Here is a 24,670-nt window from a genome sequence, read left to right as displayed (position 1 = left end):
CCAGCAGCTGCATGTAGAGGAGTGGGGAATCAAAACTGGTTCTCCAGATTAGAGTCTGCCGCTCTTAAAATTACATCAAACTGGTTCTCAGAACTGAAAACTGAAACGGTCTCCATCAATGTTCCCTCTAAGCTGCAGAGTCTTGTGAACCAAAATTCTACTTTGTGAGCTACTGGCATTAAAGTTGTGAGCTACTGCATAAATTATTGTGTTCTGGGGCTATTTTTCCTGAGCTAAGACAAAAATATGTGAGCTGGAGGCTAAAAATCTGTGAGCTAGCTCACGCTAACTCGTCTTAGAGGGCACACTGGTCTCCATATAGTAAAAGGAACTAGATCTAGAAAGAGAAATCGAAATACCTTGAGTGTAGACCTTCGTGGTTACTTAAGAGGTTTGTTCAGATTAAGGTGGTCTGAAGCAGCAGAACAAAGTTTAAGTCCTGTGGCACCTTTAAGACCAATATATTTTTTTTCAAGGTATAAGCTTTGCAATACAACAACTACTTTGAGGTCACCCACTGAATGTCTTAAAAGGTTGACGTGTTCTTCTACAGGTTTCTCAGTCTTGTGATTCTTGATGTCAGATTTGTGACAATTTATCCTTTGGCATAGGGTTTAACCTGTTTGTTGTCAGTTAATGGCATACAGGGCCGGCCTGCCCACTAGGCAAACTAGGCATTTTCCTAGGGCGCTGGCAGGGCGGGGGCACCAAAATCAGCCCTCACTCCCACCTCAAGGCAAATCCCTATTGGCCTCCCCTTTCCTCCCTTCCTTACAATTTTAATGCCCGGGAATGAGCGGTGAAGTGCCACGTTCCCCCAGCTCTTTAAAGGCCTCCATCCCGCTGATCAGCTGATCGATGAGTAAAACTGCGCCAGAGGCCGGCAGCTCCTATGCCGGCCCTCAGGCACGCTTGCGATCAGTGTGGAGGCAGCAGCAGGAAGGACAAGTGAGCCACTGCCTCCTCCCCACTTCCCATGTGATCCAGGAAGGAAGTGGGGGGAGACAGCGGTGGCTCTCTTGTCCTTCAGCTGATTGGCAGGTTGGCAGCCTTTAAAGAGCCTGGGATCACAGTGCTTCACCACCCATTCCCAGTCATTAAAATTGTGAGGAAGAAAGGGGGCGTGGCATGGCCCGGGGGGGGGCTTGGCAGGCATCGAGGCTGTCTGGGGAGCCATGTGCCCTAGGGCTGGCCCTGATGGCATATACGTTAGAAGATGAGCAAGTGAATAAGCCTGAGATATTTTAAGTGATGTTGTTAGGTCCAGTGATTATGTTGTCTGGGTGTATGTGGCAGCAAAGGAGTTTCAGGTACAGAATAGAAAGGGAAATTGCTGAGTTACATGTTATTACAACACTCAGAAATAATGGAATCCTCAGGACTTAACAGGAATATTGGTTTTGTATCTCACTACATATGCTACATTCAGCCCTTACATCAGAAGGGCCATACATCCTCTTTTTTATTATTTGGAATAGTGGATTGTAATGTAATTAATAGCAGAACATAATGTAATTTGGAATGGTAGATTGGAATATCTTTGTCTGGGGACAGGGGAGATACTCTATACACCCAATTGCCCTGCTTCAAAGAAGAAGACGCTGTAAGGTCATGCTTGAGAGGAGATGGCAGGGTCTCAGTTAAGTACTCTCAGCATTCCACAATAAAGGATACATCTGCTCATCAATCTCCAATTTTGACATATTTATTTTTTTTTATTTTTATTTGACATATTTCACTGTGTTTCCCTCCAGAATTAAAGCCAAACAAATGATAACCATTTAAACTAAAATTGTTATTCCTGTTTGGTCCTTGAAACTGTTAAACATCTTCATTATGTTGTATGCTTAATTTACTGCTCACTTTCTTCCTATATGTATGAACTGGTAACTTCTGTTTCATTATATCTGAAGAAGTGTGCATGCAAACTAAAACTTTTACCTTGAATGAAACTTTGATGGTCTTAAATGTGTCATTGGACTGAAACTTCGTTCTTCTTAGTAAGTGAATTGCATTGCCACTGCTGAAGCAGTATGGAGAACTCTTTTTTTACCTGCCAGTGCTGGGAAGAATCTTGAGGTGTTAGTAGTGCAAGTGCAAAAGTATAGATTGTGGTGCACTCTGGAGGTTACAGAAGGTAGCAAGAAAGTTGACTTCTATGTCTGAAGAAGATGGACTATAGGTCAGTATAGAAGTTCCAAGCTCAGTCCTTTGCATTTTCCATTAAACATATTTGCAAATCTGGGAGAGCTTCTCCTTGTTGTAATAGGTGTTACTGTGCAGGATAGATCAGTGGTTTGACCTGTAAGGCAGTTTTATGACTTCATGCAAGTGTGGATTTAGCTATTTCCTGGGTGTACACAAAGGGTCTATCAAAATGGAAAAGGCAGGAGTTCACTTGCTCTTCCTCTACATTCCTTGGGATGCCAAACAAATGGGAGTGCCTTTATTCTGTATATTACATTTCAGGTCTTGATCCAAAGACTATGGTTGATTTAACTGAATTTAAAAACAGCAAAATACTAAAACAGCAGCAGTTTAAGGCTGAGAACCAAGTTCTTCTGAAAGAGGTACGTGATAAATTTCATACTGTTTTCTGTGAAATGAAGCTCTGCAGAGAAGCGACTAACATTGACATACATTGCAGATTGAAAGACTGGAAGAAGAAAGAGTTTCCTTGAAACAACAGATTCGTAAACTTGCTCAGGAGAAAGGAAGAAGAGCTGCAACTTTAGGTTGGTTGCCTTTATGGCTTTTTAAATAGCTGTTTTGTGTTTAGAGTTTTGCACCAAATAACTGAAGATTCTAGAATAGTAGCCTTATTAATTTATTTCATCCTCAGATTGCACTGAGAAAACTCTTTTGGTGAAATTGAAAATTTAAACATAAACAGTCTTTCACAAATCTCTGTCATGAATCCACTGGGTTGTCTTCTATAACAGATCTAAACTGTTGCATAATTTTCCTAGAAGATAAGCAAAATGGTTGATCCAATATGAGATCTCCATAGGCTGTTTTGTTGCTGTATTGTTCTTTTATTTAGAGGATTCCCACTCCGACCCCCCTTGATATCTACTGTCCTGTGATTTTAAACTAGGGTTGGATTCCAATGATCTACAGCTTATTGATAGCTTCACCGATGAGTTGAAGATGAAAAAGGGGAAATCTGACTTTATGAGCATGGTTGATATTGATGAGGTGAAAGCAAAGGTAAAGTCCCATATTGCTTCTATTCCTTGTAGATTTCTTTTTGATTTTTTCAAAATTGGGAGTACCATTGAAGTGGTTTTGTGTAAAATGTTATATAAAATAGAATAGTTGCTGCATTTAAACATCAATGAGCACAAAGAGACTTTGTTGTATCTGTGCAAACTGGAGTTTACTTTTCTTCCTCACAAATGGGGATTCTAAATTAGATTTAAACTGAGATTCAGAATCCTTGTTTGTGTGGGAAAGGAAAAAAAAACCCTCTGGTTTGCCCAGATGTTGCATTTATGCATCACAGTGGACTGGAACTTAATTCAAGGTGTTCCAAACATAGCAGTCTTAATTGTGCTCTGCATGCCAGGCAGGAAGGAGAAATGAGGCAAGTGTCCTCTGAGATGCATACAAGGACAGGATGATAATGTTTTAGTAGTATGCTTACATATGGGTTACACAGACTGTTATTCTTTCCAGCAGTTCAATAAACAGTGCTTAGAAGTCTGCTTAGGCTGCAGTTCCCGGTATACTTATCTGAGACTAACTTCACAGAAGACACTGGGACTTATTTCTGAGTAAACATGCACTATTATATAAACCAAGAAACTCATAATAGGGCCACAAGCTTTTAAAGTACATCTTTTGTGTTATTATTGGCTGAATTAAGATGCTGAAAGTAACAGGAAGATTTCAAAGTTTATATGCCTTCGAAGAATAAATTACTGTTCTTTTTTATTCCAGTTCAATTCAGTGCAGAAATCTAAAAAACAAAACAAAACAAATGGTGCCGTTTCTAAGGCTTTCAGAGTCAATGCATTGTACATATCTCCAGGGCTACAGGTCATGAAGATGTTAGGTACAACTTTGCATAAATTAGTAATGATGTCAGAACTACTACTAGGTGCCCAGAGTTAATATTTTCTATTCAAACCAACCAAAGGCCTAGTAAAGCATACTTGATCCAGAGGCAGGAAAGGCAGCTGAAAGGAACTGAAAACACTTCTCCTGCTTATATGCCAGAATATCCTCTTCCAAAATTGCCTCTAGATGATAAGGCAGTCTTCCTCTTTCTATTGAAGAGCCAGTATCATCCTATATATTGCAGAAGGTCCTGCTGAGCGTTGAGGAAGACAACTCTGAAATGAAGTTAGTGGATTTGAGAACTGATTTACCAGTCATGGGTAAAGACCAGATATATTTTCCAGAATCATGGCTTGTAGAACACTTGGAAAAAGAACTTGATTGTGACCAGCCAGTGAATGCATTTCAGATAGATCCAGTTGAGAGTCTCATAAGGAAGCCGAGGAATGAATTAATTGTGCTTAGGTCAGAGGTGAGGAGTTTTTGGTGAATTTATAGTTAGAATTATGGCATATATGTTAGGATTGATAATTTGTTATACACACAGTAAATACTTGGTTAAAGATGTGAGAAAACTTGTGAAAGGTGGACAAATTATCAGTTACTTTGATATTGAGATTAGCTTTGTGGTCCTATAAATGTTTAGGCATCTTGGTGGATCTTAATAAAACAGTGTTTTTTTAGTAGAGCAGACATGGTGCTGATAGTATCACGGGGAGATAATCTGTCTGCAGCATTATAAAACATGCATTTATAGGTGTGTGTTAAGGAATATATGACCCCAAAGCTTTACATGTTGAAACACTTCAATAAATGAATGACTACAGTTATTACATTTAATTGAGTAATATATAATTGCTATGTAATTAGTGTATTTTTATTATTGTAATGTCTGCATTTTATGCCATGTAAGCCTACTTCGGCAGGGAGGGCGGGATATACCGTATTTTTCGCTCCATAAGACGCACCTGAGCATAAGACGCACCTAGTTTTTAGAGCTGTTTGTGTGAATTTAGAGGCATTTGTGTGAATTTTTTGCAGTATTCGCTCCTTAAGACGCACACACTTTTCCCTCCACATTTTTTTTGGGAAAAAGTGAGTCTTATGGTGCAAAAAATACGGTAAATTAAAAATTATTATTATTGTTATTATATTATTACTGCTTGTTCTTCAGAATGTGCAGATAATGACAGGCATTTGAAATGAAGTCTTAATGTGATTGGATCTAATACTGTGGAGCTTGAAGTGTTTCACCTTTATTGTAAAACTAATTTATATGCTTCATTTAGAAAATGTTCTGTTCTAAACCACTGGAAATGGACGTCATATCTATGATTATAACATTTCTTTAGTTTCTCCTTTATTTATATTTTACTAAAAATGTTAGCAATTTTGAGAACTTTTTAATGGACTTTCCATTTTTGTTGACAGAACAACTACCTTGCTAAGGAATTAAATGAACGAGAGAAAGACTTGGAACAAAACAGGACAGTAATAGCCAAGTTTCAGTCCAAATGTAAGCAGAAATTAATGGTATTATATGGAGTGATGCAATGGATTATAGATCACAAAAATGAAATATGATTCTGTTTAAATATTTAAATTTTACAAATTTGTGGACTCTATAGTTAGTCATCAGTAAAACCCTTGGTTTCAAAGAGTAAAAAATAAGATTTTATGAAAAGTGGTTTTGGCTATTTGATCAGCATTTTTACAGCATTGCAATAAATTCTGACAATGATAGGTAAGATTTGTATAATCATGAATGATTTTTTCTCTTTGACTTTTACCTTGGAACACAAAAGTAAGTATCATTTCAGTATAAAAACCAAAGCAAAGTAAGAATAATTGTCCATGGGCAAAAAATAGGAAATTAATTAGGGTTGCCAGCTCTAAGTTGGGAAATACCTGGAGATTTTGGAGGTGAAGCCTGAGGAGGATGGAGTTTAGGGAGGGGAGGGATTTCAGTTGGAGTATAATGCCATAGAGTCCAGCCATTTTATCCTGGTAAACTGATCTCTGTTTGGAGATCAGTCATATAGCAGGAGACCTTCAGCTACTACCTGGAGGCTGACAACCCCAAAGTCAATTATAATTGTCACTATTTGATTGATTTTAATTGATTGAGTTCCAGCTCTGCATTTGTTTCCATTTTAGCCTAAGTTCCTTAACTTTTAAAGTTCCTTCTGTAAGAATTGTTTTGAATGACTTAGGATGTATTCGAATATAGGCATGCGCTTAAGCTCTAAGCATCTTTTCCCCCTTTTTTTCCTGTATCAGATCATTTAGTTCCTAGCCAGAGGTACACCCTAGTAACATTTCAGGTTCATTACAGATATAATACAGAAGCAAATACTATTATTTGCCTTTGGCGGGGGAGGGCGGGATATAAAAATAAATTTACTTACTTACTTACTATTAGAGAATATACTTTTATTAAAGTGTGACTACAACAATCTTAACATTGACTAAATTCACAAAGCATTATAGTATCCATCATTGTTTCACAGATGATTAAAGGAGACCTATTTCATAAGTTCATAACATTTTTTAGCCCAAAAATAAAGCTCTAAATCATAGAATCATAGAGTTGGAAGAGACCTCTAGGGTCATCTTGTCCAACCCCCTGCACAATGCAAGAAACTCACAAACACCTCCCCCTAAATTCACAGGATCTTCATTGCTGTCAGATGGCCATCTAGCCTCTGTTTAAAAACACTCAAGGAAGGAGAGCCCACCACCTCCTGAGAAATCCTGTTCCACTGAGGAATTGCTCTAATGGTCAGGAGGTTCTTCCTAATGTTGAGCTGGAAACTCTTTTGATTTAATTTCAACCCATTGGTTCTGGGGCCTTCTGAAAACCTTCTGGGGCCACAGAAAACAATTCAACACCATCCTCTATATGACAGCTTTTCAAGTACTTGAAGATGGTGATCATATATGACAGCTTTTCAAGTACTTGAAGATGGTGATCATATCACCTCTCAGCCGCCTCCTCTCTAGGCTAAACATTCCCAGCTCCTTCAACCTTTCCTCATAGGACTCGGTCTCCAGACCCCTCACCATCTTCGTTGCCCTCCTCTGGACCTGTTGCAGCTTGTTTATATCCTTCTTAAAATGTGGTGCCCAAAACTGAACACAATACTCCAGATGAGGTCTTACCAGAGCAGAGTAAAGCCATCCCATCACATCACGTGATCTGGACACTATACTTCTGTTGATACAGCCCAAAATTGCATTTGCCTTTTTAGCCACCGCATCACACTGTTGACTCATGTTCAGCGTATGATCCACTAAGACCCCAAGATCCTTTTCGCACATACTACTGCTAAGACAAGTCTTTCCCATCCTATAACCATGCATTGGATTTTTCCTACCTAAATGCAGAACTTTACATTTCTCCCTGTTAACATTCATTTTATTGGTTTTAGCCCAGTTTTCCAGCCTGTCAAGGTCATCCTGTATCCTGTTTCTGTCGTCTTCTGTGTTTGCAACCCTTCCCAATTTAGCATCATCTGCAAATTTAATAAGCATTTCCTCTATTCCTTCATCCAAATCATTGATAAAGATGTTGAACAAAACAGGTCCCAGGACAGATCCCTGAGGCACTCCACTTGTCACTCCTCTCCAAGAGGATGAGAAACCATTCACAAGCACTCTTTGGGTGTGATCTGTCAACCAGTTACAGATCCATCTAATGGTAACAGGATCCAAACCACATTTTACCAACTTGTCAACAAGGCTAGTATGTAGAATCAATTAAACTTTGCCTATTTACAAGGTTTTAACAAGATTTTACAAGGTTTTTTAAGGAGAGCCAGTTTGGTGTATTGGTTAAGTGTACGGACTCTTATCTGGGAGAATCGGGTGTGATTCCCCACTCCTCCACTTGCAGCTGCTGGAATGGCCTTGGGTCAGCCATATCTCTCATAGGAGTTGTCCTTGAAAGGGCAGCTGCTGTAAGAGCTCTCTCAGCCCCACCTACCTCACAGGGTGTCTGTTGTGGGGGGAGGGGCAGGTAAAGGAGATTGTGACCGCTCTGAGACTCTGAGATTCAGAGTATAGGGCAGGATATAAATCCAGTATCATCATCATCTTCTTCTAACATAGTCTCCTAAAAATAGTTAGCAGTTCCTTAGTTAAAGACACACATTCTTGGCATTATTATAACTAGGCATGGGCACGAACTGGAAAATGATGGTGAGGGTTTGTGGTTCATAAATTTTCAAAGAACACAAACCATCATGAATTTTCCAGTTTGACAAACCAATTCATGGTTCGTGGGTGGAAAGTGAGCTCCAAAGGTCTGTCACATATCAGGTGACCAGAAAGGGTCTTCTACTGGCTGCCACTGATTTGGTAAGGGTCTGTCTGGGAGGACCCAGAACACCCACCCAACTCTTGTCTTCTTTATTAAGAAGTACCTTTTAACTGTGGGGAGATGTGAGGACCCAGGCAGTTTGACAATAGTAAGAAGTTTATTATAGGTGCTTTAGAACAAGAAGTGGGTAATAAAAGATTTTGAGTGCAAGAGTGGATGAGGAGAAAACAGTAAAAGTTGGTGCAAAACAAGAAAAGCTCTAACGCCGCTAGATACATGTTCCCTTCCTCTAATCTAAGACTCACTCTTCTTGAGTGAGGGAGCTCTCCTGCTACAGCTGATCCAGAGAGCACTCCTTCTTTGTCTGCATCCTCTCCTAAGAGAACACACCTTGTCTGTGGCTTGACCTTTTATGCTTTCCTTCCTGGTCCTACCCCCCTCTAGGCAAGTTTTCCCTCCAAAGCTCTGCCACCCAATCAGAGGGGCAAGAGGTCCTGGGAGATTTGGCCCCATGAGCCATTCCTAGGCAGGCTTCTTCTTGCCCTCTAGGCTTCACTAGATCTCAGATCATGACAGGAGTTCACTCTGGGAGCTCAGTCAAGTTGGGCTGCTGAGCTTCCAGAGCAAGCTCCAAAGGCCTATAAAGACATTTGGCATTCACTCTTGGAGCTCAGTTGGGGCAGCCTGACCCAGAGTTGGGCTCTGAGGGAATTTAAATGCCTTTGGAGCTCACTTCCAGTCGTGCTTCTGGACTTTGAAATAAGCTCTGAAGATATTTAAATGCCTTTGGAGCCCTCACGAACCTCATGAAACTCATAGAGTTTTGTGGGTGGATTGTGGGAGGGAAGGTACGTTCTCCCAAATCCCTGATTCATAAAGCAGGGACCATGTCTGATTTGTCATAAATTTTGGTTTGCACTTTGGCTCATGCCCATCCCTACTTATAACTTCAAACACCAAATAAAGTTATCTATATTTGAAAATGTTACGTAACAACTGTTCATTCTTTCTAACTTTTGTCTGTACAAAAGTCTATACAAAAACCATGATTGCCAGTTTTTATACAAATTAATATCTTTTTGGCCCTCAACTAACACATCCATATTTCAATTATACAGTTTTCTGATGTTGGGCATTCTTAGATGCTCTCTGCACCTGGACCTTAACAAACATCATCTATCTAAATTAGATAGTTTCTAACCTATACAAGGGCACATAATTATGTTACCACTATGTTTTCTTGCTCTTCTCCAAGGCTGTTCTATTCTGGGTCTCTAAAGTCCTTTTTGTCATGTGTTAGCTGGGAGGACAAGCTAGTTTTGTCCTTGTGCACAGAGATATCTCCTGTTATCTTTTTTTGGCTAATCCCAGCAACTATTCCTCTATATTTCTGGCTATAGCTGTGACAGAATGAACATAGGCATTTGAGTGCCGTATAAGATCATGTGAATTTGTGTCTGTCTGCTCCAAATGAATTTGAAATGGTAAAATGTAAACCATTGAATTACAGTAAAAGAATTAGCAGATGAAAACAAGCAGCTTGAGCTAGGCATGAAAGAAATTCTGCAAGCTATAAAGGACATGCAGAAAGATACAAGCATGAAAGATGGAGAAACTGCTCTTATGATCCCAAGTCTGGAGCGATTAGTAAATGTGAGTTTTATTTCACTTGTTTGATTATTAAAGAAGTTTCATTCTCACTCTCTTCTGTACAAAATGTGATATATTAAATACAAATGAAGATGTGCTGGTTGGGGGTAATTGTATCTTTATTATTTATAAAATAATTGAATAATAGTTTAAACTGAGGGGAGCAACATACAGTGCTCAGAAGGACAATAATATGAAGTCCAGGGGTTTCTGCTGGCAGTTTTCAGGATCCTAGGAATTATACTTTCACTCTGCCTTTTTTGTTGCAAACTTCGGATTGTGATTAGATGGTGTCCTAAACAGACTTGGTGCCCGCAAGACAGCTTCTACCCTTTATTTCTAGAACCAATGTGGTTACTTCAACAGAATCATTTGGAGTTAACTGTGGAAAACTGGTAATAGTGTATTGGCTAGGAGACTGAGCTATAAATAAGGAAATTTTTGTTTTTCACCTTGCTTCATGGGGAAACTTTAGACAGCTCGCTCTCAGCTTATTCCTTTAGAAGACCTCTGGGAGGTGTAAATTGGCCATGGCTGAAGCACCCTGAAGACAGACAGCTTCCTTCTTAGTGGTTAATGGAACCCTGTGCTCTCACAAGTTTCCACTAGCACTGAGAAGCTGGTACAGCAGCTGTGGCCACAACAGACCCATCACTGCCTCCCACTGCCTACTACTAATGATACAGCGTTCAGTGGCACACAGGGTACCTCTGCATGTCAGCCCACTCCAAATCAATCCAGCAAATACCTTTGATACATAGCTGTTTTGAATCTGTCTTTCCAGTATGGTTTTATCCTGCCTTTTCTTTGAGGAGCTCAGAGCAGCATATATTGTTCTCCCTCCTCTGTTTTATTTTCACTGCAGTCTATGGTTAGCTTGAGAGAGTTACTGACCCAGTCATCCAAACGTGCTGCATGGCAGAATGGGAATTCAAATTCAGATATTCATGGCTCTGAATGAAGTTGCATTTCTCCTTATGAAGCAGGGTCATAACTTGTGATTGCTTTTAGATCCAAATCTCTAAGAGAACACATCTACTCATATTTACACTAGCTGCCTATTTCATTCCAAGCAACAGACTGATTCCTTCCTTTAAAGCCTTTAATAACCCATGGATTGAGCATCTGAAGGATAGTATGCACACCTGAGAACCTGCCTATCAGTTTAAACCTCTTTCAGAGGTTCTCTCTGCTTGCCTTCAGAGGTAAAGTGGGCTTGCTACAATAAAGAGGGTGACTGTAGCCATGAAATTAGAAGACATTTGCTCCTTGGGAGGACAGCTATGGCGAACCTGGGCAGTATAATAAAAAGCAGAGACGTCACCCTGCCAACAAAAATCCGTATAGTTAAAGCGATGGTATTCCTAGTAGTAATGTATAGCTGTGAGAGCTGGACTATAAGGATGGCCGAGTGCAGAAGAATAGATGCTTTTGAGATGTGGTGCAGAAAAAAACTCTTGAGAGTCCCTTGGACTGCAAGAAGATCAAATCAGTCAGTCCTAAGGGAAATCATCCAGACTGTATACTGGAAGGTCAGATGCTGAAGCTGAAGCTCAAAGACTTTGGCCACCAAATGAGAAGGGAGCACTCCCTGGAGAAGATCCTGCTGCTAGGAAAGACAGAAGGCAAAAGAAGAAGGGGATGGCAAAAGATGAGATGGCAGGACAGTGTTACTGATGTAACAAAGAGGTCGCAAAGAGTTGGACTCGACTGTGCGACTAAACAACAACAACAACATACTTCTGTCTGGCATCTGCTAGCCAAGATGTCAAATTAGCTGATGCCCAGTGAAAATATTTTTTCTCTTACAACATTTTGTGAATTGTTGATGTTCCAGCTGCATTTGGATGGCAGGTGTAGCTGCAGTTAAGGAAACATGCACTAATCTGGCTAATGGTGCAGCTTTTTTCCCAGCAAGGTGCGTCTGTGTCAATTAGTGACAGAGCAATCCTATGCAGAATTATTATAGTCTAAATCAATGGAGCTAATCAAGGAACTCTGCATAGGATTGCACTGTTTATTTTCCCCTCATTAACAGGGATTCTTACTGTGGTTGGGAAGAAAACTAACTCTATTTAACTTTCATTTGTTTGTCACAGTTTACCAGACTTTCCTGGTGTATTGTTAGGAATTTATTGCCTTGGTGTTTGCTTTGTCTTTTCAATGTTGGTGTTGTTTTATTAGCTTCCTGTTTATCACTGTGCTTTTTGTTTAAAACAAGGAAGGCTGCCTTATTAATTTTTAGCTGAGGTTGTACAAAATAAAGTCAGGGTGGATTTCTTTTTTGTAAATACTACAGCCAGAAGTGATTAGAACATGCAAAAGTGCTATATAAATGCTAAGCAGTATTATGATTATAATTTGCCTTTTTTGTTCTGTATTTGTCATTTGAACTTATTCTGTGGTTTTCTATACTATACCAGTTCTATTAATCTTGCAAGCTGTGTATTCTTTTTTTTTTAATTCTGATAAATAATAATGAAACAATCTGGACAAATTATAAGTAACTATATTTTCAGCCTGTGTAAATATAGCTTTATGTAAAGGGTTTAATTTTTTGTGAATGAATTGTTAACAGGCAATTGAATTAAAGAATTCAGAAGGTGTCTTTGATGCCAGCTTGCATTTGAAGGCCCAGGTTGATCAACTTACAGGACGCAATGAAGAACTAAGGAAGGAACTGAGAGAATCTCGAAAAGAGGCAGTAGACTTTTCAAACCAGCTAGCCAAAGCAAATGCAAAGGTACGTATGCCGACTATCCCTGATAATATTTGTGAAACCAAGAACATAAAAGCTAGTATCTAAAGCTTTACTATGTGTATGGCAATTTATATTACAAACTATCGCTGATGAAGCTCTGCAGGGGATGACTTTCTCTTCAGTTGGGGGAGTCTTGCTGGTGTGTGATGATTACATAACGGCTGCATGCAGTGATGTAGATGATGTGGCAAGATCCATGCATTCAGAGGTCTTTTCCCTCTCCCACAGCCTCTGAAGCTCCTATGCACTACTTCACATGTTTCTAAAGAAACTTGTGATTTTGTGTGGTGAAGTGTCTGGAGTGACTTGTTAAATTATGGCAATGATAACTTGCCATTGATATAATTTTCAGCAATATGAATGTTTTCCTTTATTGACTATTTTCTCTTGATTTTTCAGATTGCCAATCTAGAATATGAGATTCAATTGTTACGACAGACAGAAGGGACCAGTATAGTATTCAAGGCAGTAGATCTTCCAGAAGGGATTATTCCTTCTAGTGCAAACATCATTAATTCACAAAATGAGTATTTAATCCGCCTGTTGCAGGTAAATTATTTTAAGCTGAACAGTAGATGTACAGGAACATATGCTCAGCTCTATGAACATATTGGTTAGAGCAGCAGGATGTTTTAATGAGAAATCAAGAATTTTGTATGCAGAGTTTGTTATCCTTGACAGTTCAATACTCAGTTATTAGCATTTGATGTCCAACATGTCAGTAATTTTTAAACATTATTTAATCATCATAAACAAGCATGGTATAAGGAATAGTTTCATACAAGAAATTTAAGGAGAAATGAAATGCAAAGAACAAAGGTTCAGAAAATCTGATGAATTTAATGCATAATTTAGTTTGTTAAAGCATATTGGCATGTATCCTACCACATAGTTCTAAAGACATGAAGACATTTTAATGTTAAGCTTTGGGACTGTAGTAAATGGATTAATTTATGTTTCATGCTAGATGGTTTTAATTGTTTTAATTATTGAACTATTTTAATTATCGTATTCTATCTATGTTGTAATCCGCCCTGAGTCTGTTCGTGGGGTAGGGAAGAATAAAGATATACTAAAATTAATTAATTAAAAAAAATTGGTGGAGCAGGTGGCAGTGAGTTCTGCCGATTTCTTCTTTCCCATTGTGTGCCTCACTTTGCATTCCCCAGTACTGTTCCTCAAAGTATACCCTGAGGATTTCAGTGTACTCAGTCTATATCAGGAGGGAGGAGGGAAGATGTCTGTTCAGGGTTCATGAATTTTTGCATACACTCAACCATCAGTTTTTTCACTTTGGGTATACCCCTGGGTATGCTTATATAACTATTTATGTGGAAAGAATACTTTTCTTTAGACATGTTTGTACAATGGCAATGAGATCTGCTTTCATCATTTATATTTGAGAAAGGCCATAATGCTGAAGATTTTTTAATGTTAAAATTGGACTTAAAATTTGGCTGTTTCATAAATTTAATCTGAAGTTTATCATTAGGACCTAGAAAATAAAGAACAGCTACTCAAGAAATTAGAAGAAGCAGTAGAAGAATATAAACGGAAATTTGCAGTTATCCGCCACCAGCAAGGTTTACTATATAAAGAATATCAAAGGTATAATTATTGTTCTTGAAGATCTTTTGCTATGTTTTTTATTTATTTATTTTTATCAGATTTATATCCCATCATCCGCTAACAGGTAATAACTACTTAGGCTAGATTTTTAAAGAAAGGATATGCACATACACATGCATGGCAGAATCACAAAAAGCTGAAGCTGGGACTGGGTTTGTTCCACCTTCATTGCAATCATTTGGACTACAGAAGAGATACACAGCTTTGTATACTGAGTTGCAGCTGGGCTCTTCTGGTAGTCAAAAAAACTTGTTTCCAACTCCTTTGGGGTTTCTACTCCATGTGCATGTCATTCTTTCCAATCCTAGCCTTAAGCTTAAATACTATGAAAATATTCAGAGATATTTAATAGTTGTTGTGTGGTCATACAGTCCTCTTTAGAGTTATAAAATGTGACAAGTTATAAAATGTGACAAGACCTAAGCTTCCTTAGGTCTTTATGCTTTCTGCGGCAAAATGCACCGTTATCTATCAGATTTAACCATTCCAAGTCATCGCAGGGCATTTATGTTGGCTAGACTAAATGCGTTTCCCTCCAAAGTTTTACAAGGGAGATATCATCGAGTCTCTTTAGGCGACAGGCTCTGTTCCTGTGGAGCGAATATTCCCGACTCAATTCAGCATATATTGCTTGATTGTTCCTTTTATCATAATCTCTGTAAAGATCTATTTTGCAAGCTTTCTTTCTCCCCAAATTTGTTTATTCTGCCACCCAGTTATTTATTGAACGATTCTGAGGGGGAGATTAGCAAGGCTGTGGCAAAATTTTTGGCTGACATCCTTAAATTTAAATCTGACCATGTATGAATGCATCTGTAAGCTCAGTTTCATTTTTATTTTATCTCCTATGTTTAAATTTTTATATTCTGTGTATTTTTATTTGCAACTGTTATGCCATTAAAGCTTTGGTATGTATAAAATGTGTTTATTTTTTTCTTAGAGCTTTGTGCAGTTTATGATTGGGTACATTTGTAAGAACTTGGAGAAAAGGATTATCTGTTTGCTACAGTCTGTTTATAGAAGGCTGAATGGCTCAGTTTAGCACAAGCTTGTTGTGGGGGGAAGCTAAGCAGAGTTAATCACAGTTAGTACTTTAATGGAAGGCCACAAAGGGGTTGCTGTGCAGAAGAAGGCAATGGCAAACCACTTCTGCTCTTCTCTTGCCTTAAATACCTCATTAAGGGTAGCCATGAGTCGGTTGCAACTTGACAGCACAGAGTTATATAGATTGCTTTCGAGCTACTGCATTATTTAATCTAAGCAATTAAGAGGAAGTGTAGCATGGAACAAAATACCCTTCAGAGCATATAGAGCCAAGGAAAATTCAGTTGGTTAGATTCTAGCACTCCTTAAACCTCCCAGTATAATGCTACCACTCAACCATTGTCTTAAAGAAAATGCAAGTTTCTCACTGCAAAATCTGTTTCTACCTGTTGCTTTTCTTTACCAAAAAGCAAGGGCTTACATGAAGTTCAAGGGCCTGATATGATGTGTCATCCCACCCCCCAAGAGTTCGAAACAGTATTGCCATAAATATCTGTTTTTAATGAAAGCTTTGTCTTGCTTAGTGAAAGAGACCACTGGCAAAAAATTGGTGAAGAATTAAAAGAAGAAAAGAAGAAACTGGAATGTCAAAAAGAGCAAGATGATATAAAAATAAAGGAATATTTTGTAAGTGATTTTTTTCTATTTTCAGCCAAAGATATGGACATATGAAGCTGCCTTATACTGAATCAGACCCTTGGTCCATCAAAGTCAGTATTGTCTACTCAGACTGGCAGCGGCTCTCCAGCGTCTCAAGCTGAGGTTTTTCACACCTATTTGCCTGGACCCTTTTTTGGAGATGCCAGGGATTGAACCTGGGACCTTCTGCTTATCAAGCAGATGCTCTACCACTGAGCCACCGTCCCTCCCCTATTGTATATTTCACATTTGTCACATGGTATATTTCACATTTGTGACATGTTGCTATTACCCTTGTCCATCAGTGACCTTCTCCAAAGCAGAGGACTTGCAAGGCAGATTGGAGGAGAGAGCACGGGGTTGCAGTACCTGATTTTTCCTCCTTTCGGTACCCTTTTCTCTTACCTGCTGCATGAGTGAGGTACTTCATCCTCCCTGGCAGGCTGCAGATCTTTCTTAAATAGGCCATCCTTCCATTCCTTTTGTATGATTGTTCCCTCTCCACTCTTTCACCCAAACAGCAAGTGTCCTGGGTCCCTGTCTCAGCTGTAGTGACCTCCTGGATTGTTCCCTTCCCTGGCAGGATTGTTGATGTGATGGGCTCCACTGGCTGCCAAACTCAGTTACATAATCCAGAGACTGCAGCCCCATCCTGCCTGTTTTGGGCATATCCTGGAAAGGCTGAAGTGGCTACTAGCCACATGTGGCTTGTCTCAGCTGAGTTTAATTGTGCCTGAAAGTCTGGGACAGGTTCCATCACTGGACAATGCAAGAGAGTCACTTCTTGAAGGAACTTTAAGGCAATTTCCTTTCACAAATTCCTTCACGTAGAAGAGGCATTCCATACACATGGTCTTGGTTGCTCAAGGCTTCTCAATGGAGAGAGAGAAAAAGTCCAGCTCAGAATGGGTGGATGTTCATTACTGTTAAAACATGTAATCCTGTAATAGTTTCCTTGATGAGGCAGAAGAGAACAATGATCATAGATGGGCCTGGTTTTTATGGTACCCTCAAAATGTTGTGTTTCTGGTTTTGTGACTCCAACCAACTCGCAGTTTTTGACTCACTACTTCTAGCTCTTTCTACTCTAGAAATAACAAAGGTAATTCAGAAAGAATTCAGAAAGAGTGGAGCCATTGTGATATCTGAGATGCTCTGCTGTGTTCTGAAACTTTTTTGAACATAGAGTTAGATCTGATAACTCTTCCAACGGAGCATGATGCCTCAGTTACCAGAAGGCGACATTGGATCCAATTCAAAAGAGTTGACTGTATTTTAAAGAAAATCTAAAGTGTCTGTGAACTATTGAAAAGAAAACGAATAATTGACATAGTTAAATAATAATGTGGTGGTATAAAGAAGTTTTGTTTTATATTGTCTAACCCTTTCTGAAAATCTTTTGAAGCTTACAATAGTATTGGAACTTGTTGCCATCATTGAATTATTCTCTATATGTTTTGTCTGAAATAGTGGCTTGCTAAAGATGAATACCATTTTGGCCTTTCCAGCTAGATTGTGCACAATGAAGATGAAAGTATTCAGTGAAAGAAAAAGATGAGGATGTATTGAAAAATCTTTTGTGTACTATCTTAGCAATGTTTTCTAAAGTTGCATGACCCTTTAGTTTGAGAAGTGGCATATTTTTTTTCTGTGTCTCATTACCAGGGTAAAACTGTAAAAATAGCAAAACTTGGATGCAAAAAACCATGAGCACAGTTTTGCTTGTTCAGTGGAGTTTTCCTGCCTTGTTCTTCTCATTTGCAACCCTTTGTGGACCCCCTGCCCCTTCAGGATATGGGGACATGCAGAATGAAATGGGATGAATTGTAGGGTTGCAGCTGGGGAAAGTGAGCTATTGAAATTGAGAGTCACCCCTTGCAGAAGCAGAAATTTTGCTCATGGATCTCTGCTTGTTTTTCCCATCCTTTCCCAGCTGCATCCCACTGTGATTATTCCATACTAATATAGAAGGCTATTTATTCTTCTGGATTTTTTTGGTGTGAGGTGCAAAAGGGTTGTATTGGGGAACATAAGGTAAGAGAACCTATTTGTCAAGAGAACCCCAATCACAGCTCTCCAAATTTTAATAAAATATATAATACCTATACTACAGTGCCAGTAACATTTGTGAACTTCCCGCAGAATTTAGTGGATGCACTTCAAAAAGGTGATGACTCTAAACAGCTACTTGCAGAATATGGTAGAAAAATAACTGTTCTTAGAGTAAATGAAAGATCAATGACTAGGCAGTACACAACTGTACTAGAAATGGAGAAACATCTTCGGAAACAGAATGAGAAAATGAAGACTGAGCTGACATCAATGGAGACTGCAGTTGGAGAAAAGATTGGGTGCTTACAAAGGTTTAAGGTATTTTAAATGTAACTTTTTTTCATTTGCAAATCCTATCAAATTTAAGTTCTCCAGCAGTTCATAGTTTTGTGAGCTTGTAAATTTCCTGTTTAAAGTGCTAAAATATATTGTTTAGTACTATGAAGATCTCAGATGTATCCTAATGTGTCAGATTGCCTGGAAGACTTTTTTTTTTAATTAGCATTTTACCTACCTTCTTATTTCCCTCTCCTTTGTCTGTCCCCTCTGTTTTTTCCATTGCTGCTCCTAGTTTTATCTTTTTTTTTCGCTGCCTCTCTCCCCTCCTGCTTCTGTTTTCTGCCCAGCTCCTTTCATTGTTGGGCAGCATTTTGGGTTGCTACAGCATGGGCAGACATCACTGTTACTATTTTGGTGCCTTTTTTTGGTAAGCCTAGTTTTTTTTTAAAGCTTCCAAACTCTTCTGGAATCCTGGAGTTTCCTCCAGATTTGCAAAAGCATGTGCCCTGGCCTTTCGTGGGTTTCCCTTATAGATTTTTGAATTGCATAGGGGGAAATTCTTGACTATTAGATATCTGATTTGCAGAGTATAGCTCAGTCCAGATGTTGCTAGTTTTTAATTGATGGAGTCAACAAAATACTAAACATGGATCTGCTATGGACACTATAGATATTAAGTCTTTCTTGGGCAGGTGGTTGAAATAAACTGATCCATCGAATCTTTGTTTTCTTGTTGATCAAGCTTTTCGGAACTTTGAAGACTATTAAAAAGGGAAGATATGAACTAGTGTTCCTACTTAAGAGCCTGTCAGTGATAACATGAAGCTCTTACGTGCTGTTTTTCAGAAATCAAGGAAGTAAATGTGATTTAAAGGATATATCATATTTATCTACAGAGTGTAGCTTAATTTCAGTTTTCCAAGTAAATGTTCCTGCTTAATGCTATCATAGCTTGAACATACTTTGGGTATTTAACACATAAGTAATAATCTTCCTTGTTTCTAGGAAATGGCAACCTTCAAAATAGCAGCACTGCAAAAAGCGCTGGAGAATAGCATACCTCTGGATGATCTAGAAATGGCTAATAAGCAATATAATGAATTAACGGCTAAATACAGGGATATGCTACAGAAAGACAACTTGCTTGTTCAAAGAACAACTAATATGGATCACTTGGAGGTAATTTTACTTGTATTCTTAGTAGTAGAAAAGAGTAAGAGTTCAGTAGCACCTTAGCTGTATACTGCACTTACTTGTTTTTTATAAACACAGTGGGATATCCATCTACCTATACATTTGCATCCTGTCCTCCAAGGAGCTGAGGGTGGCACACCTGTTTCTTTTCCTTCAACTCATTGAGTTCCACATCTGTCCTATGATTTCAACCAAGCCAAAGAGAATGAGGCTCAAGATCAGCCCATGAGCTTCATGACAGACTGGGGATTAGAACCTGAGTTTGCCAAGTTAGTCATAGTCTAACTGCAGCATCACACTGGATACCAAAAGATGTTTTATTGCTGTTCATGCTAAGCTACATATATCTTAATTCAGTATGTTTAAATAAGTCTTATAATGTGTTTGGACATTTTATCATGTAGCATGAAAATGCGTCGCTGAAAGAACAGATAGAGTCCTTAAACAAAGAACTGGAAATTACAAAAGAGAAACTGCACACAGTTGAACAAGCTTGGGAACAAGCAATGAAACTGGGTAAGTATATTGTGCATTCCCAACATCTTTGAAAGAGGCCATGGTCCGCCCTCTCCTAAAAAAGAGTACGGCAGATCCGGCCGAATTGGCAAATTATCGACCGGTCTCGAACCTACCATTTTTAGGTAAGGTTATAGAGAGGGCAGTGGCGTTACAGTTGCAGAGTTTTTTGGATGACACTTCCGCCTTAGACCCTCACCAGTCCGGCTTCCGTCCGGGCTATGGGACGGAGACAGTGCTGGTCGCCTTGGTGGATGACCTCCAGCGGCATCTGGATCGAGGCGGCGTGGCGGTGCTGATATTGTTGGACCTGTCGGCCGCATTTGATACGGTCGATCATCAGCTACTGGCCCGCCGGCTCGCCGACGCGGGGATTGGGGGATTGGCCTTACAGTGGCTTTCCTCCTTCCTCGAAGGACGGGGACAAAGGGTGGCCATTGGGGGGAGCGGTCCCGGAGGCACCCACTAGTATGTGGGGTGCCACAAGGGGCAGTTCTCTCCCCGATGTTGTTTAACATCTATATGCGCCCCCTTGCCCAGATTGCCCGGAGGTTTGGGCTTGGGTGCCACCAATACGCTGATGACACCCAGCTCTATCTACTAATGGATGGCCGGCCTGGCTCCGTCCCAGAAAGCCTGGACTTAGCACTGCAAGCCGTGGCAGGTTGGCTCAGACTGAGCGGGCTGAAGTTAAATCCAACGAAGACAGAGGTCCTTTGCTTGAGTCGCGGTGCCCTGGGAAGGGAAATCCCTTTGCCAGTCCTTGACGGTGTGCAGCTTAAAGCGGCACATAAGGTCAAGAGCCTGGGGGTTCTTCTGGAGCCTTCATTATCAATGGAGGCACAGATAGCGGCCGCTGCCAAGTCCGCGTTTTTTCATCTTCGACGGGCAAAGCAGTTGGCCCCCTTCCTGGAGCGCCGTGACCTAGCAATGGTGATCCATGCTACGGTCACCTCGAGACTGGACTACTGCAACGCCCTCTACATGGGGCTGCCCTTGTGTCGAACTCGGCGGCTGCAGCTGGTGCAGAACGCGGCGGCTAGGCTGTTGCTGGGGCTCCCAAGGTGGGAGCACATACAGCCGGGGCTGCGCGGGCTGCACTGGCTGCCAGTGGTATACCGAGTTCGCTACAAAGTGCTGGTTATCACCTTTAAAGCCCTATATGGCCGAGGACCTACCTACCTGAGGGACCGTCTCTCCCCATATGAGCCCCAGAGGGCACTGAGGTCATCTGGGAAAAACCAGTTGAATATCCCTGGGCCAAGGGAGGCCAGACTGAAGGCCACCCGGGATCGGGCCTTCTCTGTCGTCGCTCCATTATTGTGGAACCAACTCCCCGAGGAGGTGAGGGCCCTAAGATGTTTAGATCAATTCCGTAGGGCCTGTAAGACCCACCTTTTCAAGGTGGCCTTCAACTAGCGATAGAATTAGTAACAAAGCTAGGTATGCTGCTGGAAATGTTTTTATTATCTGATGTTTACAAAATCTAATGTTTATAACGCCATATTGTTATGTTAATTTTAATAATTTATAACTGTTTTAACCATGTTTTTATAATGTAAACTGATGTAATGTGTATTTTATGCTGTGAGCCGCCCTGAGCCTGCTTCGGCGGGGAGGGCGGGATAGAAATAAAAAATTATTATTATTATTATTATTACTTTAATAAGAACAATGCAGTTTTAGTCTCTCTGCTAATCTAACTGTTCTAGTAATTGGAATATCTTTTTAAACGTGGAGAAAGTTCCATCATTATTGAAAGTTAAAAGAAAATGAGTAGGTTACAGGGACAGATGACACTGTAATTTTACTGTTTGTTTTTGTCCCGTCCCGGCTGAGATGGGACTCCACTGGGAGCCCTCCCCCCCACACTGCCCGGCTGAGATGGGACTCCACCGGGAGCCCCCCCCCGCGCCCCCACCGTACCTCGTGGGTGCCTGACATGGCACGTCCACCCAACACACTCGCTACCACAGGGAACCGGCGTGCCCAACCCCAGGGTAGGGAGGAGTGGTTGAGCCACGGCGATGGCCACAGAGGAGAGAAGGCAGAAACAACGCTCAGCGGAGAGGGTGGAGGAGGCAGAAACCTCGAGCCCAGACGCAGCCACAATGTCCCAACTCACTCGGCCACCACCTGGCGAACACGCCCAGAAAGCCCTTCCACGGCGTCCCTGCTTACCGGGGGTGGGACCTGGGAGGAAGGGAGGGGGCCGGGGAAAGGATAAAAGACCAAAAGGCTGAGAGGCCAGGGAGGAAGCAGGCTGCTGCAACAGAAGGGCAGCCGAACGAGAGAGAGGGAGGAGCCCAAGCACAGCCGGGGAGGACACGAGCACAGAGGGGTGAAATAACCCAGCTCTGTCCTCCCACATTCTGAGACCTCTGGGATGCTTTGTCACGGGCTGGGGCCGGGTCAGGCAAAGTCCAGGAGCAGTCCAAGGTCTGTAGCCGGTGAGCAAAGAGGGTCCAAGGCGCCAAAACTGAATCACAGTCCAGGTATCGCAGGTCAGAGGTTCAGAAGCCAAAGTCAGGGGGTCCAGAAGCCAAAGTCAAAAGCCAAAGTGGATGCTAGAACGTCAGGTAAGTGACTAGTTGCTTCCACAAAGCCTCCTCCCAAAGCCCACAGCTATATAGCCCTCTGCTGTCTGTTGCCCATTTGGGCTAATTGCTGGCTCAGAGGCAGCCAGGATCCTGCTGAGACTCAAGCATCCTCACTCCTAGAAGGGCCAGAATCCTTTCAAAACTCAGGGCTCAGGGAGCGTCTTGCTCGTGAGCGTGCCGCCCTCCTCCGATCCCTGAGGTCCTGACGAAGGCGGTCACGCACACGAGCCACCCGAGAGGGCAAGGCAGCGGGGCTTGGATCTTCTCCAGCAGGAGGCAGGGGCACTGGTGCAGGTGGCAGGGGCACAGTTTCTTCCGCAGGCTCAGCTTCTTCTGCAGGGTCCCCAGTACCCATGACACGCTTAAACGGGCCCAAGCCAGGCCACCAGGCGTGCAGCGGCCACGGCGGAGCGTGACGGGGGCCAGCAGGGGTGTGATAGTTTTAAATAAGATTTATAACTGAAGAGCCACACTGTTGTTTCATACTAAAGTATTTTTAGGAGCTATTCATAGCTGTGCATTTGCTGCATGTTTTCTTTGTTTGTCTTGGCAGTCAAGACTTCTATATATCCTGGGACCCACCTTCCTACTCAATCAGTCACTGCAGGCTGGGATATGGGGATACTACAGAAGACGGTTTCCATGAATAATCAGTATAGTGCCCCCCAAACTGTTCTATTGCAACTAGCATCATTCTGAATCTAAGAGTCTAAAAGGCACTTTCTTTCATCACACCAAAAGTTCATTGGGGAAGAAGGCCAGGGGTCTTCTAAGCTACTCCTGACACTTTAAAGGAAAAGATGGAGCAAACTGACTTAATTTTCCACAAGAAGCATATTTCATAGAGACTGCATGCTAGGGTTGTTTCTTGTAGATTTTTAGAGCTAAGTGGTCAGAAGATTGATAAGAGCTTTAAGGTGGCATCTATGAACTTGGCCAATTTTTTTAAAAAGGTATTCTGTGGCTACAGAAGGTAGGACCAGAACCAGTGGGTTGAAATTAAATCAAAAGAGTTTCCGACTCAACATTAGGAAGAACTTAGTGGAACAGGCTTCCATGGGAGGTGGTGGGCTCTCCTTCCTTGGAGGTTTTTAAACAGAGGCTATGTGGTCATCTGACAGCAATGAAGATCCTGTGAATTTAGGGGGAGGTGTTTGTGAGTTTCCTGTATTGTGCAGGGGGTTGGACTAGATTATCCTAGAGGTCCCTTTCAACTCTATGATTCTATGATATAAGTGAAAGAGCACGTTTCTAAAGACGTCTGTGCTCCTCAGCCATGTACAGTTTTAATTAACATCTCTTCCCTTCAAGAAGAATTACTGCAGTGGATTAGGTTTTACTGCATTAATGAGATTTCCTGTCTTCATTCTGCAAGAGTTGGACAAGAGCTATGGTGAAACTGGGAACTTCTTTGGTGGTAATAGTTGAAACTGCCATAGTTCTACCAGAACTAGCAGCAGTGATTAGTCTGCACTTTATTTTTTGATGATATTTGCCTGGAATAAAAGCAGTTTAAAATTAAGTTCCTGCTTCATACAGTGCCAAAAGACACTTAAAATTGTGTACAAGTTTGGTTTTTATTCTGTAATGTTTAATTCTCATTAAAATGATTAAAATAGTGCCTTATATCATTGTTACCGTTAGGGGAAGATGATCCTGGAGACAAGGCTACGAAAGCTATAACCAACAGTGAGATTGTTTCTATTTCTAAGAAAATCACTATGCTGGAAATGAAAGAACTGAATGAGAGGCAGAGAGCTGCACATTCTCAGCGAATGTATGAACAGTTACGGAGCACATTGAAGCAAGTGGAAGAACGCAACTTCGAACTTGAGACAAAGTTTGCTGAGGTTGGCTTCTGAGCTTCAATTACATCAGGGGTGGGGAACCTCCATCCCGAGGGCCATATGCAGCCCTCGAGGT

The 24,670-nt window shown here is 41.0% G+C and overlaps 1 protein-coding gene and 1 non-coding gene across 2 annotated transcripts in view; one reads left to right on the top strand and one right to left on the bottom strand.

Moving 5' to 3' along the window:
• CEP290 (centrosomal protein 290) overlaps positions 1 to 24,670 on the top strand; it is a 103,273-nt gene that overhangs the window by 27,400 nt on the left and 51,203 nt on the right. The window contains exons 16-28 of the mRNA XM_060245158.1: positions 2,470 to 2,570; positions 2,648 to 2,735; positions 3,098 to 3,210; positions 5,494 to 5,578; positions 9,894 to 10,036; positions 12,612 to 12,776; positions 13,194 to 13,343; positions 14,287 to 14,402; positions 15,992 to 16,094; positions 18,249 to 18,476; positions 19,443 to 19,616; positions 20,036 to 20,147; positions 24,392 to 24,597. Of these exons, the coding sequence (XP_060101141.1) occupies positions 2,470 to 2,570; positions 2,648 to 2,735; positions 3,098 to 3,210; positions 5,494 to 5,578; positions 9,894 to 10,036; positions 12,612 to 12,776; positions 13,194 to 13,343; positions 14,287 to 14,402; positions 15,992 to 16,094; positions 18,249 to 18,476; positions 19,443 to 19,616; positions 20,036 to 20,147; positions 24,392 to 24,597 (1,784 nt within the window). The remainder of the gene's footprint in view (positions 1 to 2,469; positions 2,571 to 2,647; positions 2,736 to 3,097; positions 3,211 to 5,493; positions 5,579 to 9,893; positions 10,037 to 12,611; positions 12,777 to 13,193; positions 13,344 to 14,286; positions 14,403 to 15,991; positions 16,095 to 18,248; positions 18,477 to 19,442; positions 19,617 to 20,035; positions 20,148 to 24,391; positions 24,598 to 24,670) is intronic.
• Positions 16,262 to 16,328, bottom strand: TRNAI-GAU (transfer RNA isoleucine (anticodon GAU)). Its single transcript has one exon. It is a non-coding gene; the product is annotated as a tRNA-Ile (tRNA).

The sequence above is a fragment of the Heteronotia binoei genome, chromosome 8 (assembly GCF_032191835.1).
Source record: "Heteronotia binoei isolate CCM8104 ecotype False Entrance Well chromosome 8, APGP_CSIRO_Hbin_v1, whole genome shotgun sequence".
NCBI classification, from domain to species: Eukaryota; Metazoa; Chordata; class Lepidosauria; order Squamata; family Gekkonidae; genus Heteronotia; species Heteronotia binoei.
This window is presented reverse-complemented; position numbering and strand designations above follow the sequence as displayed.